This window comes from Urocitellus parryii, chromosome 12, assembly GCF_045843805.1.
Source record: "Urocitellus parryii isolate mUroPar1 chromosome 12, mUroPar1.hap1, whole genome shotgun sequence".
Classification (NCBI taxonomy): domain Eukaryota; kingdom Metazoa; phylum Chordata; class Mammalia; order Rodentia; family Sciuridae; genus Urocitellus; species Urocitellus parryii.
In genome coordinates, this window is record NC_135542.1 from 90,547,407 (window position 1) to 90,565,938 (window position 18,532).

Consider the following 18,532-nt stretch of genomic DNA (forward strand, 5'->3'; position numbering starts at 1 on the left):
CCCCAAGGGAAGGCCACTGAGGCCTTTCAGAACCCTGCAGCCCCCTGCCCCTCTCCAGGGCCAGACTTGCACACTCCCAGACCTTCAGTCTGAAACCATCAGTTCAGGGCGAGTGGGATCAACTGGAAGGAAACTGAACCTTCCAGACAGTGGTCTCTTTTGTGGATAACAGATTCTGATGCACCATCAGAGAGCTCTTCTGCAAGCTCTGGTGAGTCTTTACACATTTTGGCCTGTTTTTTTTTTTTTCCCCAGAATTGGAAGAGGGGACTGAGGGATTTTGCTAAAAAAAAAAAAAAAAAAAAAAAAAAAAAAAAAATCTCACCATCTCTGCCACTATGTTTGTCCCACACTGATTTTTTAGTAGTGAAAAAATAATAATAATAAAAGCAGGAAACATGAAACATTTGGGAATCGGTGATTATAGGACATTCTGTGTGGTGTGACCCCATCCCTGATCAGGGTCCCTTTGGGGAGATGTGAGTGGGGTCTTTTGTGGGTCTGCCCACTAGACACCATGAGCTGCTCAGCCTGGCAGTTGGGGGATCCTCATGTGCTACTTTCTTTTGAGTTGTTTGTTTTGTTTTTTGCACTAAAGAGGATTCATTGCTTTTATAACATCAAAAAGCCAAAGGAAAACACAGAAAGCAATGAAAATTCTGAAAACAGACAAATTTGCTTAGAGACTCACCAAAGGCCCTCAAAACCACTCCCAGGAGGCATCCCAATTGCCAATGCTCAAAACACCAGTGGCGGGAGCGACTCCTCCTCTATCAGGTCATCCCGACTGGCCCATCCACAACCAAATCCCTTCTGACAAATGGCACTTACCCTCCTCCTCAGCTCTGCTCAGCCTCCCCCCTGGGCCTCCAGGCCCCTCAAGAGCCTGAATCAGCTCTGGGGAAGTATCTCCTCCTCCCCTCTTGCTTTTGCCTTCTCCCCCTCCCCACACCCCTGAGCTGGGCTTAAGCAGATAGTGGCTTGGCCTAGAGGTGGAAGGGACTTCAAGGTCACCTTCTCAAGGGCTAAGGTCAAAGGGTAAGGGTTAAGGAAAGGAAGACGGAGGCCTCAAGCTCCATCAGAAGAACCCGTATCCTGCCCCATACTCATTAGTGGAGTTGGGGGGCACTGGGGTGAACAGTGGCCAAGTAAGACTGTGGTAGCCTCCAAATCTACATGATCAGGACTTCTGACAGGACAGGAGGTGGCAATGGGCTAGTTCCCCATCTCTACCAGGTGACAACAGGCAGACAGTGGATTTTAGCCGAGAGTGAGGCTCTGAAGTTAATTTGGGGCACAGGAAGGCTGTTCAGTTCTTGGCTGGGGGGTAGGGGAGAGGAGCTGGGTTTGACCAGAGACCCCTTCCTCTTCATTCACAGAAGTCCTGAGGAGGACAGATGGCATGGAGGCTAGAGGGTGGAGAAGATATTTGCTCCAGAAATCAGTATGGCCAAGATCAGTGAATAAATACAGACTCTGGAGGAAGGGAGGTGTGAGCCAGGGGTAAGCCCAGGGCCTCCGTTTGGTATGTAGAGCAGGGAGCACCTGGCTCAGTGGGGTCCCGCCTGGGGGAAGGGTAGGGATGTCAGTGCGCCTGCCCAGGGGCACCAGGGAGAATGCTGGGGATCAGGCCTGGGGCTCCTGTGCCCCAAGGCGAGGAGAGAACTAGTAGCAGCAATAGTAATTTCAAATGTCCAAACTGGCAGGGCTGGGTAGGAGGTGCCCTCTGGGCTGGTGGCAACCCCTCCCAGCTCAGGTGCACTTGTGTTAGATTACCCAGGATGCTGTTCTTTGCCAGCCACCGCAGGAGGAGCACTGTCTGAGCAGTGGGGTGGGGTGCTGAAGAGAGCACAGGGCAGGGGGGCCTCTTTTCCTCCCTCCCCCAGCACAACCACCTGGCCGCCAACTAAAAGACAAAGGAGGGAACCAGTTCAGGTCACAGGTACACTGCAGCACAGCCAACTGACACTTAACACTGTAACGGGCATGCAGAGCCCAGCCAGGCCCTTTCCCAGGAGCTAAGCTGGTGGGAAGTGGGGGGACTCTGGAGAGAGCAGGAGCCAGGAGGGGAGCCGGGTTCCCTGAAAGAACGGGACCCTTTTGGCTTTCGGTAGGTTTTCCAAGGGGGAGAGGTGCCTGGGGGAGGACAAGTATGGGGGCCACTGGCCCTCCCAGGTTCCGGCCCCCTCCTACACACAGGTTTCTACTTCTGTCACCCCACCCCCTCTGCTGGGCTGGGCGGAGGTGCGCAAGGGCCTGAGCTCTGCTAGACGGTGGCACTCAGCATAGCCTCCGTCTCAGGCAGAATCTTGTTCTGGTTGGAGTCCAGGCCAAAGAACTTGACACTGAGGCCATCCACGGGGTGCAGGACAGGGACTAAGGTGATGCGGGGGAAGGTCCGGGTGGCCAGCTCAAAGCGACTGGTGCTGGCCAGCTCCACCGCCAGCACCTTCAGGAACAGCTTGGCCAGGTGCTTGCCCAGGCAGGTCCGGACCCCGCCACCAAATGGGAGGTAATGGAAGCGGCCATCCTTGTCCTCACTTCGCGCCTGACTGAAGCGGTCGGGGTCAAACACGTTCACGTCTTTGAACACAGGTGCCGTGTCATGGGTATCCCGGATGCTGTACATAACGCTCCAGCCTTTGGGAATCTGGAAGCCCTGGAGCAAGATGGGGTCGGGGAGAGGGGTGTGAGCACCGGAGGAGGCCGAGGGAGGGCCCAGGAGTGCCCAGCTGCCTTGCCCCATCCCAGGTGCTCAAGACCTGCCTCTTCCTAGAGAAATCTCCCCCACCCCCGGGGCTCCCCAGGACTGGCCTGCTCAGCATGCAGGTCCACTCCCCTGTGTGGCAGTTCCATGACACCCAGGTTGGCTTCTCCCCACTCTGCATTCGGGGCTGTGTCTCTCTCCTGCCTGAAAGCTCCCTGAAATCAAGCACTGTCTCCCCATCAGACTGAGGTACAGGGGGGTCTTTTCTTATGGGTCAGCTTGAACCCCAGCCATCACCCCCGGCCCAGCCTCACATCTAGCTCGAAGGTCTGGAGCACGGTGCGGTAGCCGCCAGAAATGGGCGTGAACAGACGCATGACCTCCTTGATGACACAGTCCAGGTAGCGCAGCCCGCTGAGCGTGTCCAGGCGCAGGGTGCCCTCACAGAGGCAGCCGCCACTGTGCAGGATGCCCTGGGCCCGCAGCTCTTCCCGCAGCTTCTCCAGGACGGCGGGGTGCTTCAGCAGCTGCATGATAAGTGAGGTACTGGCACTGGCCGTGGTGGCATAGGCCGCGAAGATCAGCTCCAGGGTCCCATCCTGCAGCAGCAGAGAGGAAAGGTGCTGTTGGCCATCTGGGACCAGCCAAGCAGGGCAGCTCCATTGTGCCAGGGTCCCCAGTACACAGGGTCATCTGCACTGGGCCCTGCCTGTTCCCACTGCTGCCCTGAGCCTCATATGCTGGAAACTTAGGACTGCCGTGGACACAGGGGTCACAGCTAGTTCTTGGCTGGGCAGGAGACACCCGGCTGCCACCCAGGGCAGAAACACTAGCCAGTTGATTCCTTAGGTTAGGGCCACTTTCCATTCATTGCTGGACTCCTGGGCCAGTAGCAACAGGCCTAGTCAGTGCTATGAGCTCACAGAAGAAGAGCCGCGCACCATGCATGTGGCAGATAATGGGGTCCAAGCCCTGGCCTTCCTATTCCTGGCTCTGGCTCCTTCCTCCGTCCCTGGAAGTGGGACACCTGTTAGTGGCCAGAAGGGCAGACAGGGTCTGGAGGCTGCCTGGGACCATATCCTTGAAGACCTAGAAGAAGACTACGGTAGGAAGACTGAGGGGAGGTGGCCCCAGAGAGGCTTCAGAAAAGTCCCCACAGGCCACTTCATTCTGAAGCCTGCATTTACAAATCTGGATGCTGGGCCCAGAGGGGTGGTGAAGGGGCCTGGGTCCTTTACTTGCCATGGCATGAAAACTTGTGAAATGGGAAAGTCATTGTGGCCTCTTCCTTCCTCCCAAGGAAAAAGATGGGGCAAGAACAGGAGATGAAAGAGCATGGGGAAGGGTGTCTGTGGCACGTGGCAAGTGAGCAGGTGAGCAGAGTCTGGGGACATTCCTCAGGTGAACACCCCAGACAGTGCAGGGAAGCTGTGCACGGGGTCCAGAGTGAGCAGTTCAGGTGACTGCAGGCCAGTGAGGCTTAGGCAGGTGGGAAGGAAGAGAGTTCAAAGGGTCACCCACTGGAGAAGTCTTGGGGGTTGGAGGAGACCCCAAGAAAGAACCAAATCTCCCCCAGGGCTGATGCTGGCCTCAAGCAAGTGGCTTCCTCTCTAGACCTGTGTTTTCTTTGGTGGCCATGAAATGAAATGAGATAATGAACTTAGTGCCTGGGAGGTTCTGTGGGGTTAAGGTGTCGTCAACAAGCCACCGACACTGAGCCTAAGCACCAATTTTCAGCATCCTCTTAAAAAATGGTAGATGTGACTATGGGCACATCATCGGAGGTGTGCATAGCCCTGAGCCCTCTGCTGCTGTGGGCAGACAGGGTGGCCCCACTGTATCCTTCACAGCTGGGCAAGGACACAGCTCAGCTTCTTGTCCAGCACCTTCCAGCCCAGGTGCAACGGCAGCCACAGCTGCTCAGAACGCATGTGCAGAGCCAGACCAGAACAGGAGGAAATGGCCAGGCACCTTTCTACCCACTGCAGGGGAGGCCCCAGAACAGAGGACGAGTGCGGGTGCTGCTGGCTGCAGGAGTCACCCCACCCCACCTTCAGCTCCTGCATGGTCATCTCCTTCCCGTGCTCCTTGCTGCTCTCGATGAGGATGTCCAGGGCATCCGAGTAGTCCTTGCCCTGGGTGCACTGAAGCTTCTCCCTGATGGCCTTTTCCAGCCCCTTCTGTAGGATCTGCCGAGCCTGAATGCCCTGAGGGGGAAAGGGCCGGTAAGCCACAGAAAGGGCAGGGCCTCAGGACTGCCAGGGGAGGCTCCAGCCCACCCTCCCACTGACACCTCTCCCCTGGGTCTGGTGCCCCGTGCCCGTCTCAGTCTCAGTGGTCCGTTTTCAAGGGTGGCCTTCCAGGCCCTGGGTGCGCTTACCCGCCGGTAGCCACTGAAGGGCAAGTCAACAGGCAGGGAGAAGACATTCTCTACAAATTGCTGGTAGACCTCAAAGAGGTGCCCAAGGTCCTCCTCAGGGATGCTGAAGCCCAGTAGCACCCGGATGGCCATGCGGAAGGTGAGCTTCTGCGCCTCCTGGTACACGTTGATGGCTTCAGGCTGGCTGCTCCAGGCACGCAGCGTGTCCTGAATCACCAGCTGGATCTTGGGCAGGTAGCTCTCCAGGGCCTCATGGCTGAAGATCTTGGAGAAGATCTGGAGGGCAGATCAGCAGGCAGTGAGCTTGGCCCCTAAGCTGACCCGGCTTTCACTCTGCTGGGTGGAGGCACAGATCCCATGACCACAACCAGGGAACACCCCGTCCTCTCTCCCTCCTGCTGAGGCCCCAGGGGCCTCCAGACACAGGGCCCTTGTGGGGTCCCCCACTGTGAACCTCATTCTACTTCCCCTAACTGGGGGAGGGACAGGCAGGGGAGGACAAAATGAACACACAATTCATAAGCATTTTTACTCAAAGCCAGAAACTTCCACATAACTCACAGGGTGACCTGGCTATCATCTCTTTCCTCAGCCCCCAGAAAAATACATGCTCCACATGATGGCAAAGCCTTGGGGACTTTGCAGTCCAGCTGCCAAAAAGTCTGGGGGCATGTGGCTGTTCCAGCCTTGGTGGGACAAGTGGAGCTCGAGCAGGGAGGCTGTCTTCCATTGCAGGGGCCCATTCCCCAATACCCAGAATTGAGTCCTGAGTGAGTACCTGGACAGGGAAGAGGTAGGAGAGCAATCAACAGCTCTCCTACTCCCCTGATGGAAGGGCAAGAAGGACCATAATTCTAGAATAAGCAGTACTTCCTGGGAACCAAAATTATTCCCACTTCCCATGCAACAACCACTGGGCAGGAATTCTAGGGCCTTTATTAATAGCTGGGCCATGAACATGTCTTTGGTATGGCTGGGTCCAGAGGCAGAAATGAGGACAATGGCTTTCCACCCCAAAAGATCATAAAGACAAGCAGAAGCCCTTTTAATTCCCTGCACCTTCCAGGACCATCTTAAGTAGTCAAGAAGTCCCTGTTTCCACCCCCCTTGCCTTGAGGCCTCGTGATTGGCTCAGCAGCCCCCACACATACACTCACAGTTGCCCCAGGTATGCAGGAGAGGGAGGGTGTTAGTTTATTTACTGACGGCCTGTGGGTCTCACTTATAACCCCTCAGAGTCTAGAGTAGAAGTGGGTGCCTCCCACTGGAGCTTAGGGAAGGGTCATAGGTGAAGTCAGAGAGCAGAAGGGCAGTGCAAGGAAGGAGCCCCCAGGGCTCCATGCAAACCACACACATGCGCGCACCCTCCCCCCTGCCCCCCAAACACAACCACCGCACAAACTGTAAATGTGAGAATTTCCCCTGCAGTCAGCTCGAGAAGGAAAAGGTAACATTTTCCTGGCCTGGGCCCTGCATGGCTAATGGGAGGCTGGTTTGCAGGAATAACAGTGCTGGCCCTTCAGTGGCCCAGCCAGGCGCGCACAATAGCACTTTCATTCCGAAATTCCCGGTGGGCAGAGGGAGGGGGAGGGAGACCAGTGAGGGGCAGAGAGGCCCACACTGTTTGGGGCCACTCCTGCTACAAAGGGACAGCTGAAAGGTAGAAGGATGATAGGAGGTCCCCTAGGTCCGCTCAGGCCTATATGAGTCACTCACACCCTGCACAGGTTCGGGGTCCCAGAGAATTTCCAGGGGTCCTGGAGGATTATGAATAAAAGCAGTGCTGCGTGCTCAGCCTTCACTATGGTGTCCTTAGGAGTCTGGAAAGGGGGTCCTGATGGGTGGGAGGAGACTCTGCCCCAAGATCCCAATACTAGCCGACTAAGGACCCTTAGAAAACAGCCAAGAAACTAGGGGGTGTGCAGAAAGTGCTGCACAGAAGTGAACAAGCTCGTTGGGAAATGAGACTGGGAGTCAGGACAACTTTGCAGTGACCAGGCCACTGTAGGGAAGCTGGCAGTGGAGCAGGAGGGGACTGGAAGCCGCAGTTTCCAGAGTTGATCAGACTAGGGATACTGTTATGGAGGGGATAAGGGTAGGGGATGGCCAGGGCCCCCATCACCCAGAAGACCTGGGCCCCAAAATGAGCGTATGGAAGGGGGATATGGCAAAGGCTATACGCACCAGGACCAGCCAAAGTCAAAGCCAGCTAGGTCCCAGGATACAGTGGGGTGATGGGGAAAGAGACCAGGCACCAAGAGGCCTGAGCTGTAATCAGGGATCATCCACCAACTTACTATGTGACTGTGGCCAAGTCACCCTGTCCCAAATCTCAGTTTCCTCATCTATAAAGAGGTGAGGCTGAGCCAAGTGACCTCTTCGAAACCCACAGAGCACCTGAACACTATAACCACTTGCCAAATAGACGCTGATCCCTGTTAAGTAGCCCAAAACCCAACAATGCGTAAGCCACCTGGAGAGTGCCTTCTAGGCCCCCATTCTCACATCCCAGCTGAGCTATGGTGACCGAGGAGGAGCCATCCCAGAGTTTCCAAAGGGGATGGACGTGCCTCCCCTGCCCCTTGAGGAAGAGCCATACAGGACCACTGACAAGTCTTGTCTGTCCACTAGTTTACATTCCCTGCGCCCTCTAGTGATGGCCAGCTGAATCACACCTCCTCTGGCTTTGGAGCCCTGGAGGGCCCTGACAACCCAAGAAGACAGAGGACCCAGAGGGACCTGGGACTGAGCAAGGCAATTCAAGAAAGGGAGTCCACATTTGACCTAGACGTGGAAAGGGGTCCTGAGTAAGACCAGGAGCTCCCTGATACCCTGCAGGCTCTGAGGTGAAGCCGCTGAAAAAAGAACTGAAGCGAGGATCAGGGCTCTTGTCTAGACCAATCTCGGGCTTGCTAAGTGACAGCCAACAGGTTCCTGCTGCCCTGGGTCTTAGCTCTCCCACTGGTTTTATGAGGGGTCCATCCGGATGTTCCAAGGTCTTTTTCATACTCAGCTGTCCCGATTTTCCTTGGAGCCCCCTTGAGGTGGAGAAGTCACACAAAGGTGGGTGGCAGGCATCCCAGCCCTGGGCAGGCTTTGCTCAGAGGTCACCAAGTCCATGCCCCTCCTCCAGCCCAGCTGTTGCACAGGCATGGGGTCCTCCCAGGAACTGGGAAGACTCCAGGGTTTCATCCCTGGGTCTGTGCCCAGGGTGAACAACACAGCCACTTCCCAAAGCCAGAGCAAACCAGAAACCACCGCCCACCACAAAGGACGGGCGGAGGCGGAGGTGTCCGCCAGGGCAGAGGGAGGCCTGGGCCCAGTTGGGGCGGGCTGGGTCTGAGGCTGCCGCCTGCTGGGGTCAAGACTCGGGCACACTGGGAAGGTGCCCGGGAGTGGCTCAATGTGAAGAGAGGAGGGTTCCGGCCCCCAGAGCCGACTGGCCTGACCACAGTCATCATCGGAGCCAGGCCTGCTTCGTTTCCCTCTGGGGCTTCCCTGGGAATTCCCAAAAATGAGCCAAGAATGCTGGACAAAGGTCACTGGGAACCAGCCCAGGTCCAGGCAAAGCTCTGCAGAGGGAGCTGCAGGTATGGACCACGCACCAGACTTGGTGTGGGGGGAGGGCACGGGCAGAGGGTCCCAGGAGACTTGGGAATGCTCATCCCTGTGACCCTGTGGGAGCTGCGGGGACAGGGGCAGGAGGAAGGATGGGCTCCCACCTTAAGGCATATCCTTGGATAACCCTCAAACCTCGCCAGTGTCCCTAACAACACAATGAGTTCAAGAGCCCAAGTCCTTGCTCTCTCCCTCCCTCGGGAAGGGGAGCTAATTCCACAACAAGGGCCTGGGGCCCCACTGGAGCTTGATAAAGCTTTGATTCCCTGTAATTGTTCCTAGAAACGTCCTGACCATTCCCCTGCCGCCAGGTCTCTTCGCCCCTCATCCAGTGCCCCTGGGAGGGGGATAGCTCTGTGAGACCCCACACCCCATCTGACCAGGTAACCTCTCTTTCATCTGCTGGCAGCTATAGATGCCTGGACAAACAAATGGGCAGATAAGAGCTGAAGAGGAAGCCCATTGCCCCAGCCAGTGACTCAGACTGGGAGGAATGGAAGCGGCTGCACAGGAGGGGTGGGGGCCCGGGCAAGCCACCTGGCCAAGCCACCAGAGCCAAGCCCATGGAATGGAAAGAATAACAGAAGGCAGGCAGCCACCGAGGCAGCCATCCGTCCGCACAGGGGTGACGCCAAGGTGTGTACTTTATATCCAAGGAGGGGGACAAGAGAGGAGTCATCTCCCAGCTGCCTGCATTTCCACTGGGCTCAGACTTCACCCTGCACCCATCCCCATTCAGTACCTCTGGTTGGGAGGGGTGGGCCCAGACATCCCCCTCCCCAGCCTGCACATGTCCCTTCCCTGTGTCCATAGGAACAGAGTGCCTGTCCCCCATTGGACTCCAGCTCTGATGGTCTCACCCCACTGCCCTAACTCTTCAACACATAGAACCAAGGTGGTAGGGGAGGGGAGGTAGCATTTGCAAGTACCTGCTGAGCCCCTAATCACAAAAGATGGCCCCTTGCTCTTCCTCCTTTCCAGCCACAACAAAATCCCCTTGAAAAGCTGAGACCCACAAGAAGGGCTTCCCAAGGTCACAGTGCAGGGCATGACTGGCCACACCCAGCAGGCACCCTGAAGCCCTGTGCCTCCCACCACTCCAGACCCCATCAAGCTGCCCTCTACCAGCACTGATGGGCTCTGAAATTAGGAATCTGAAAGGATCCTCTGTGATGGGCCCAGTCTGTTCTAAGGGTAAGGCCCATGCTGAGGTTGTTCTGGGTTGTTGTCAGCATTTCTAAAGGAGTTCCTTCTTTTAGGCCTGGGGAGCCCAGGATGGATAGGGAGACTGACACAGGGGCTCAATGCCAGAACAGACCCCGGCCAAGGCCACATTTGTCTTCCAAGGCTGGGAGAGTGAGCAGACACATCAATCTGCACCATAGCCTTGTACTCCCCGCCCCTGGAAGAAGGACATAATGAGGAAAAACAGGAGGAGGCTGCCCCCACGCCCAGCCCGCCCACCTGCCCACTGCCTGGCACAAGGGAATGCAGAGGGAGGCACCCTGGTGGCTGACCATGAGCTTCCTCCCCCACTGACCTTCAGAGGGATCCGCTCCTGCCACCCGCCCACTCAGCAGCCCTATGCACCCCTACCACTGGTGCTACAGTAACTTTTGGGTGAAGGACTTTGGCTGGCAGAATAAAGGCTCTGTGCCAACACTAGGCAACTAGGGCACAGCTCCCAGTAGCTCTGCCGCCTGTCAGTGCCACCCGCCTTTTCACATAATCAGGTTGGACCTTCTGTCCCGAGTTGAGACATTTGGATATGACTGTGCAACCAGAGACTGTGCATTGGTACAAAGGCCTCACAAAGCCAGGTGTGGGCTAGCCTCCCCCAGAATCCTGCCATCCCAGGCCCTCCTGCTGGGGAAACTCCTAGGTAAACCCAGCAGAAACCCCAGGACATACTGGGTTTGTGAGAGGAGTGAATTGTCCCTGAACCTGACCTCCACCTGCATTCCAGGACAAGGCCCAAAGGCCAGGTCAGTGAGGGATGGTGGATGGGTAGGAAGTGCTTCTTGATTCCTGCCTCCAAAGCCTGTTCCCCCACCTCAGCTTCAGGCACAGAAGGCTCTGTAGGCAGGGGCCTGAGTAGAAGGGACAAGGAGACTACTTCTGAGGTCCCCAGTCCAGGGGCTTCACGGCTAAATGTATCTTCTGAGATGTTCTCCAAGATTCCTATGGGTATCTAGGGACCACTGTCTGGGGTGCATTGAAGCTGCTAATTTCTTGGTGCAAAGAGACCCAGCCCTGTCATCAAAGGAAAAGAGAAGATGCCCAATCCTGTTGTGTGGCACCCAAACCCCACCCCCGAAATCCTTCTCCATGTCTCTGACAACCTTCTCACCTCCACATGTCCAACTATTTACCCTTCCTGGGCAATACCCCTCCCTACGTACTCTATCAGGGACACTCCTGACCCTGAGTTGGGGAGGGGTGCCAAAGGAGGATGGAGGAAATTTGAAGTCTTAGCTGCACGGGCCTGACTTCTGTGGGTGATACCATTAGACTAGGTAAGATTTTCTGGACTTTCTTCCTGGCAAACCTATCCCAGCTGGCCCCAGACCACCAGGGCAGCCAGGCCAAACACCTGGAATGCAGTGATGGCAGTGAGGAGCCCCCTCCATGCACATCTGGCCAGACCTCCCAGAGAAGGGGTGGGCCACCAGCCCCAATGGAAACAGTGACGCTTCTAGATCCCTGCCAGCCTGGCCCCAGCACACCTGGGCCCCACTTCCTGCACGTACATCTTAACCAGGCCAGAGTCCAGCCCAGCAACCCACTCTCCAGACAGGTCCCTAACTACTGCATGGGTTAGATTTAGTAGTGTGAGTGGTATCCTGCAGCCCTGTCCTGGCCATATGGTACTCTCCAGGCCTTGGGTCCCAAAGACTGGCCAATCTTTCCAGGACAACATGGGTATTCAGAAAAAAAAGTCCTCAGAGTACTCTTAACCTGTCTACCAGAATCTCCTTCTTGAGGGCAAGGATCAAGTTTCCTGCTTCTCTGTACCTGACCCAAGGCTTTCTATGTGGTTCAGGAAACTCAGGATCATTGATCATGGAGATTTGGGGAAAGGATCCTTTTGTCTGGCTATGTTTATGACCCCCGGCCACACTCCACATAGCAAACACACAACTAGTCCATTATGGCATTGTGGTTCTGAAGACTCAGGATGAATTGGTTTCTAGAAATTCTCTAAGAAGCTAGAGGATCAAGTGCTCAGAAGAGGGAGAATTTGGATCCCTCAGCCATAGTCATCAGTTTCTGGCCCCACCTCCAGCCCAATTCCCAGTCTTCCTATCCTGTGTATTCCTCTGGCACTTCATCTATGCTGTGCTCTTTCTTGTCCCCTTGCCTACAAAAGGACAAAGTAGTCCAAAACCTGGGGTCTTTCCAGGTATGCTTTCTCCACCTAGCACTGGAGGTTCAAAGCTAAGTCAGACAGATAGAGGTGGGACTCCAAGGCAACAGGGCCATCAGAAAGCCTTGCTTTACCCCCTGGGGTCTCACACTAGGTCCTGATCAAGCCTCTTCCTTCTTCCCAGTAACCTAGCCCCACCTCAGCTTCCAGCAGCCCCAAATGGGCAGGACTGAGCAGGACTACTTGTGTTGCAGACCTTGCCCTGCTATTTCTTTGTTGCTTGACCTGGTTCACCTCCTACTCTACCTAAGCCTCAGGGTCCCACTTTGCATCAAACCCCTACAAAGAGGAAATGAAGCAGACTTATATCTCAGACTTATTCCTGAGTCTCAGCTCTCTCCTCACTCTCTGGAATGGGCTTTTAGTGGAGTCTCAGAAACTAAAGAGAAAAAAATCACTGTCCACATTTGAAAAACCCTCATTTCTAAGCCTATAGCTCCCTTCCCCTCCCCAACACTCTCCAGAACACCTCAGAGCCCCCGTCCCAGAACCTCCCCACATTTGTCCCCAAGCTGCAGTTAACTGCTTCCAGCTCTGAGTAAAGCAGATGGGAGAGAGATGCCTTTGGGAGCCCCTTTCCAGATTCTGAAATACACGCTTTACCGGGGGACTCTTGGGGTTACATGCACACCAGACTCCTCTGCTGGATTTTTCCTTCGGTTGTCTGCCACGGAGAATTACTCTTCACAGGCGGTTCAGAGAACATCAAATACTATGGGCCGTGTCGGCAAGTACAGCACAATTGCCCACATTCAGCGAGACCACCTCGCACACAGGCTGCTGGCGGTGGGGGTTGCCCCTCCCCTCTCCAGCGCTCCACCACTCCTTCGGGAATGAGAGGCCGCCTCTTCCTTTCCTTTAGGTTCCAAACTTGGGTGATTCCTCTGACCCAATGGAAAAAATGGAGTGGGGGAGCCATGCAGCCTCCCTTTTGGCGGCTTCAAGCCCGCAGGCCGGCGCCCCGCCCGCCCGCCGGCTCAGCTTACGGGTTACTGCAGTTCAAACAGCACGCGCCGCCCGCGCTCAGAGCCGCAGCCGCTGCGGTGGCCGCGCAGCTCTGGGAGGGGGTGGGGAGGCTTGCTCAGTGAGCGCTGGCTCGCCTCCTCTGCGCCTCATTCAGCCGCTCGGGAAATCCACAGGATAAACACCCACTTTCTCTTCCTCTTTAAACTGGGGGTAGGGGCACTTTGATCCTCAGCCCGCTCCCAGGCTATTCTCCCACCCCTCTCCTTTCCCCTACGGTTAAAGGTGCGCTCAGGGGCCCAAAGCTCACCGTACCTCTCTCTGGCAAGGCCCGCTAACCGCTGCCCACATGTTGTCCCCAGCTCCCCCTGCACATCACACGCTTGCATCGACCTCAAGGCAACCTGTGGCTGGAGGGCCAGGTTTGATTTTTAGAATGATCAATCCTTGCAATTCTCGGAGGAAAAGCGGAGAAAAGGAAAGCGCAGGCCAACTGTCCCGCCCCGCCCCCTTCTTGTTCCAGTTCTGTGGAGCACTGCTAGGATAGGCGTTGGACTCCCTGATCTCAAACGTTCAAAGTTTGTCCAAACTGCCCTCAAACAAGCCCCCGTGGGCCTGGTGGTGCCCGCCGCGCAGTAGGCCAGCAAGAGAGTGGACCAGAAGAAGGCCTCCATAGGCCCTGGATTCACGCTGAAAGCCGTCTAGGGAGAGAACTGCGGAGTCCTGAAGCATCATGCACAAAAGAGAGTGCAGATTTGAGTCGGGACGCTCCTAGGCTGGCTCCGTGAACTCCTGAGGTGTAGATGAAAAGAATCAGAGCTCTTACCTTGCGCTTGTTGCGGTGAATGTCGCCAATGGAGTTGGCCACCGTGTTAGGGCCCAGCAGCATACGCGTGCTGCGTGGCCACTCGGTGCTCACGAGGTGGTGCTCTCCCATGAGGATCTTGCGTACGTTCTCTGCACCGGTCACCCGGATCAGCGGGCGCCCCAGCAAGTGTGTCTTGAACACGTTTCCATACTTCTCCCTTCGGGACGACTGGAAGCCCGAACCCTGTGGGAGCCACACAAGAGACCTCTCTCAGGGCTCACAGGTCTGCGAGGCCGGCCAGGGCAGCTGATCCCACTCCCCCCAACTCCCCCACCCCCAACCCCCCAACTCTCCCAACCCCCCCCACCCCATACACACACACAGACACGCATGCAGGTTTTATTTTTCATAGCGTGCACAGAACTGGGAAGTAGGGCCTAGAGTATAATAAATAATGCGAGGAGGCGGGAGGCCCAGGGGCACCCCCGGGACGCTGTTTTTTAGTAATGACTTTAGGGAGGGAAAAGGTATCCCGGATGGCTGGACCTGAAGCTAAAGCCTCCGCCCCCCACTCCTCAACCCTCCGCCCCACCACCACCCCCGCCACTCCGCGCTCGTGAGCCTCTCGGAATAAATATTTCCAGGCTCCGGGCCACGAGCTGGCGAGACCCCGCGGGGTGGCCGCAGGCCAAAGATTATTTATAGCGGTGAGCGGTCGGTGCCCGGAGGCAGTCACTAGAGACTGGGATTGGAGTTTCCGCTGTTCTCCGGTGTGGCCCGCGCAGGGACCCTGCGGCCCTCCGCGGGCTCTTCAGGGTGGAGTTATGGGCTGTGAGCCGCGATTTTCCTAAAGCATTTTGCCCTGGAAATAACTGAGACGGACTTTCGTCGCCGCCCTGGAGTTTGGAAAGGGAGCGCGGCGGAAGGCGCTTCCCGCTGGGCGGGGTGGGACCGGGCGGGGCGACCCGGGCAGGTAACCGGATCCCGACGGCGGCGGCTGTGGCGCGAGCCGAGGATTGCGGGGCCCCGGTCCGGGACCAGCGCTCGAAAGAGCTGGCGGAGCCCGCCGCGCGCGGGTACCGGAAACCTGGGGGACCTCACAGGGGCGGGGGCAGGGGCGTCTCGCTCACCTTTGACGTCGGCGCTCGCCACCACAGCCCAAATTAACCCTTCTCCAGCCTGGGCAGCACCGGGTGAAAAGGGGAGGGGCGCTACCTGTCCAGCCTCTCCTCCAGCCTGCTAACAGACTTATAGACCTACCGGCTCAGTCTTTCCCGACGGGACAACTTGGCTACCCCTTTCCCGGGTTGGTCCCCCTCCTCATTTTCCTTCCTTCCACGGAAAGCTATTCTCCAGCTAGACGTGTATACACTCTAGCGCAGCGAAAAGTGACTCTGCAGAACTCGGATCCCTAATCACTTTTCCACATGCGCCTCCAGCCCCAGCGCGCGACAGGGAGCGAGTCGGCAGCTCCTGAGCTGCCAAGAAGGGGGCCCGGCCGCAGGGGACGCAGTCCTGCTCCCAGGCTGGAGGGTCGAGAGAACCAATCCCCAACACACACACACACACACACACACACACACACACACACATCGTGACGCCTTTGTAGACGGCCTCTACCCCTTTAAGAAAAATCAAGGCGGAGGTAGGGTGCGACAGAGGAGGGGATGGAGAGCGGGGTTCCCTTCCTCCGTCTGCTATTCTGCATCCCTCGCTTGGTCTGACTCTCCGTCTCTCCTTCTTTTCTTCTATTTTTCTTTTCTTTTGACACAAAAGTTGAGCTGTGAATATTTCGAGGTCGCCGCCGCCTCGCCCCCACCCCCCGCCTCTGATCTGCCTAACTATAATTAAAGTGCGTTTTTTTGTGGCATTAATAAAGAGTTATTTGTCCGCCGTTTCCACGGTCTTCACAAAGAGGACTTTCATAGGGGCGGCCGCTCGGGCCGCGAGTCCAATTTATACAAAAATGTTGTATTTTTAGCCCTGGGCTCTGTTTAGATGGCGCTCGCTCGGTGGAAAAGGAGAGCCCTTGGAGGTCCCCCGTAAAATCTGATAAATGACTCCGAAAAAACGCTGGGATTCAGAGGGCTCCCATTAACCCCTTCAGCACCTCCCAACACGCACCCCTTTATTCCTCCCCCCCCCCACGGGATCTAGGGCCCTGGGACGCATGGATGGTGAGGCGCAGGTCTCCTTCTCCCCAACTCTGTGCCGGTTGGACGCATATCCCAAGGGCCTTCGTAGGATTCAGGGGGGAAAAAAAGGTCAAGGGGACACCACGCCCAGGGTTGTTGGGGGGGGGTCAGTAAATGAGATGGGGGAGGGACAGCAACACAGGGCTGATTCCACAAATTGGCTCTAACAAGGAGGAAGCCATTGCCCAAGTGAATTATTTTATTTTCTAAATTCGCGGCCAAAAGCCTAGACCACCGCCACAGTTAACCCTTTAAGTATGGTCCTAAGGGGGAAGTTCTGGGGATTTCTTATGGGAGACAATCTGATTGGCTCAAGTGAACCCCACCCCACTGGACGGACATTCCTCCCCAAAATAAGAGTGGGACCAACTTTGCGATATCCAGAGACCACAGGGTAAAGGAACCTCTACCCCTCCTGTCTCCACTAATGCTCTGCTGTCACTTGGTTCAGAGCGTGCAGAGCGTATATATATATATGTGTGTGTGTGTGCGCGCGCGCTTGCGAAAATTACACGCGTCTGTTAATGTCAAGCCAAGCTTTCGCACGTCTAAACCTACAGGTCCTCGCGCTCACCTTTAGCTTCACCTTTCCTGCGCCAGGGTTGTCTATTTCAGGATTTCAGGCTTCCCCTAAGGCCCATTAACACCCAGTGGACAAACATGGGTACATACGTATACTCAAACACCCCTCCAGCGGATATCTCAGAGGTGTACCCCGCCCCCCCCCCCAAAAAAAACCCTGGTGTGTATCAAATTGCAAAAGCGATTGTCTGGCATTTGACAAGGTTAACTCCAGGTTAATCTCCCCATTACCTACCTGGGTCTGGTCTTAGACGCTCCCCACCCCAATTATCACCACCAGAGCGGGACTGGGTAACCTCTAACAGCAAACTCTCCCACTCACTTCTCCCAAGTTTCTTTCTCCTGCTGAACTGTCCACACCCAATAAGTAAATAGACCCTTTTCCCCGAAAGTCGAGAGCCCTTGAGACTCTAGCCTCTCATTTTTCTTGGGTTACCTTCTTCCTCTTCCACCACAAAACACACACAGTAGCGAGGATCAAGAACTACCTGGCTAAGCGGCAGGAACACAGCCCGGGTCTAAGAGGGCAATTCAAGATGCTATGTCCCCCTCCTCCTCTCTGGACTCAAGTTTTTGGTTCCCAGCTACACTGTTAACACCCAGAACGGCTGACGCCGACCGGGACCTGGAGCGCAAAGAAGAGGCGAAAGCGGCTCACGTCTGTCTGGACGCCCCTTCGAACTCGCTCTGAGCGCGGAGTCCCCAGGCCTCTCCACGCGCCCCTGCTCGGTCGCCAGCAACAGAGGCAGGTCAGTCCTGGGAGTCACGTCGGGTCCTGGAACCCTTTTTATCAATCCTCCGAACCAGCGCACCGGGCACCAAAGGTCTCGGAGCCACGCAGCTGGCGGGCAGGGAAAACCCGGGAGGCTCAGGCTGAGAGAAGGGAAGGGGCGGGGCGGGGACCTGTGCCTTCAAACTCCCGTTCCCCGTGGCCTGCCCGTGGCTAGGTCGGTCCCGCGCTCGCAGCAAGCGGACCCCCGTAGAGCAGCAGAGCGAGTGCGCCCTTACCTGTAACAGCCAGTGGCCGGTCTCTCCGATGAGCGGGAAGCCCATGGAGCCTTTGGGGATGGGCAGCTTGCAGCTCTTGTCGCGGGTAGCAGCCCAGCGCAGCTGCCACAGCTGCTGCGACACGGCCAGCAGCAGCGTCACGGACACCAGGCACGCGGCGAGGGTGGCCAGCGCCGACACCAGCTCCAAGCCCTCAAAGAGCATGTTGGCGGCCGCTCGGGGGATTGGCTGTGCCGGCCGCGACGGGGGAGGGGAGGGCCTGACCGGAGCGGCGGGGGAGGGGAGGCTGCGGCCGGGGGTCCTGGCACCTCCAGCCGAAACAGAGACAGAGGGAAGGGGAGTGGAGGCTGCGAGGGGAGCGGAGAGAGGTGGGGGGGAAAGATTGCCTAAAAGAAGAGAGGAGACACGAGGCGACTCGGGGTGTAACTTTGTTTGTTTGTTTGTTTGTTTGTTCCTTTACAGCGGGCTTAGGGGCTGCTCAAGGGGTGGTGAGATGAAGCCGTGAGTCAAGCTGGTGGATTTGATCTCTCCGCAACCATCACACTCGGAAAACTTTGGAAAACTTTATCCAGCGGGAGCCTCTCTCTCTTAAGCCCCTTCCCCTGCTCGAGGGGGAAAAAAAGAAGAAGGGGAACAGAGAGCTAGCGGAAAGTGCGATCGATTTATCAAAAGTATTCAAAAAATTCCTAGGTGAAAAGAAAAAATTCTGAATTCAAAAATTCCAACGAACCCAGAAACTCTGGGGACGAGGGAGAAAGCTCCCCAGCTGAGGCGAGTGGAGAGGCCGGAGCCCAGCGTCCCTGGGCTGCCTCGGCGACGCGCCGGAGCCCGGGAACCGCCGCGG

At 56.6% G+C, this 18,532-nt stretch overlaps 1 protein-coding gene across 1 annotated transcript; it reads right to left on the minus strand.

Annotated features, from left to right (window-relative positions):
* Positions 1–328: 328 nt before the first annotated feature.
* Cyp26b1 (cytochrome P450 family 26 subfamily B member 1) lies at positions 329–18,426 on the minus strand. The gene is made up of 6 exons (XM_026405128.2): positions 17,689–18,426; positions 13,922–14,146; positions 5,088–5,363; positions 4,759–4,914; positions 3,022–3,306; positions 329–2,659 (listed from the first exon to the last, which is right to left on the minus strand). The coding sequence occupies exons 1-6, from the start codon at positions 17,890–17,892 to the stop codon at positions 2,267–2,269; spliced, it is 1,539 nt and encodes a 512-aa protein (XP_026260913.1). The 5' UTR covers positions 17,893–18,426; the 3' UTR covers positions 329–2,266.
* Between the last annotated feature and the right edge of the window lie 106 nt (positions 18,427–18,532).

Bases quoted from the DNA above. Each gene is read 5' to 3' on its own strand.
- Cyp26b1 (XM_026405128.2), bottom strand. From the start codon at position 17,892: ATGCTCTTTGAGGGCTTGGAGCTGGTGTCGGCGCTGGCCACCCTCGCC. The intron at 14,147-17,688 runs GTAAGGGCGCAC...TGGCTCCCACAG, and splicing joins CCGGCCACTGGCTGTTACAG to GGTTCGGGCTTCCAGTCGTC. The intron at 3,307-4,758 runs GTGGGGTGGGGT...CTGCTGCTGCAG, and splicing joins TGACCATGCAGGAGCTGAAG to GATGGGACCCTGGAGCTGAT.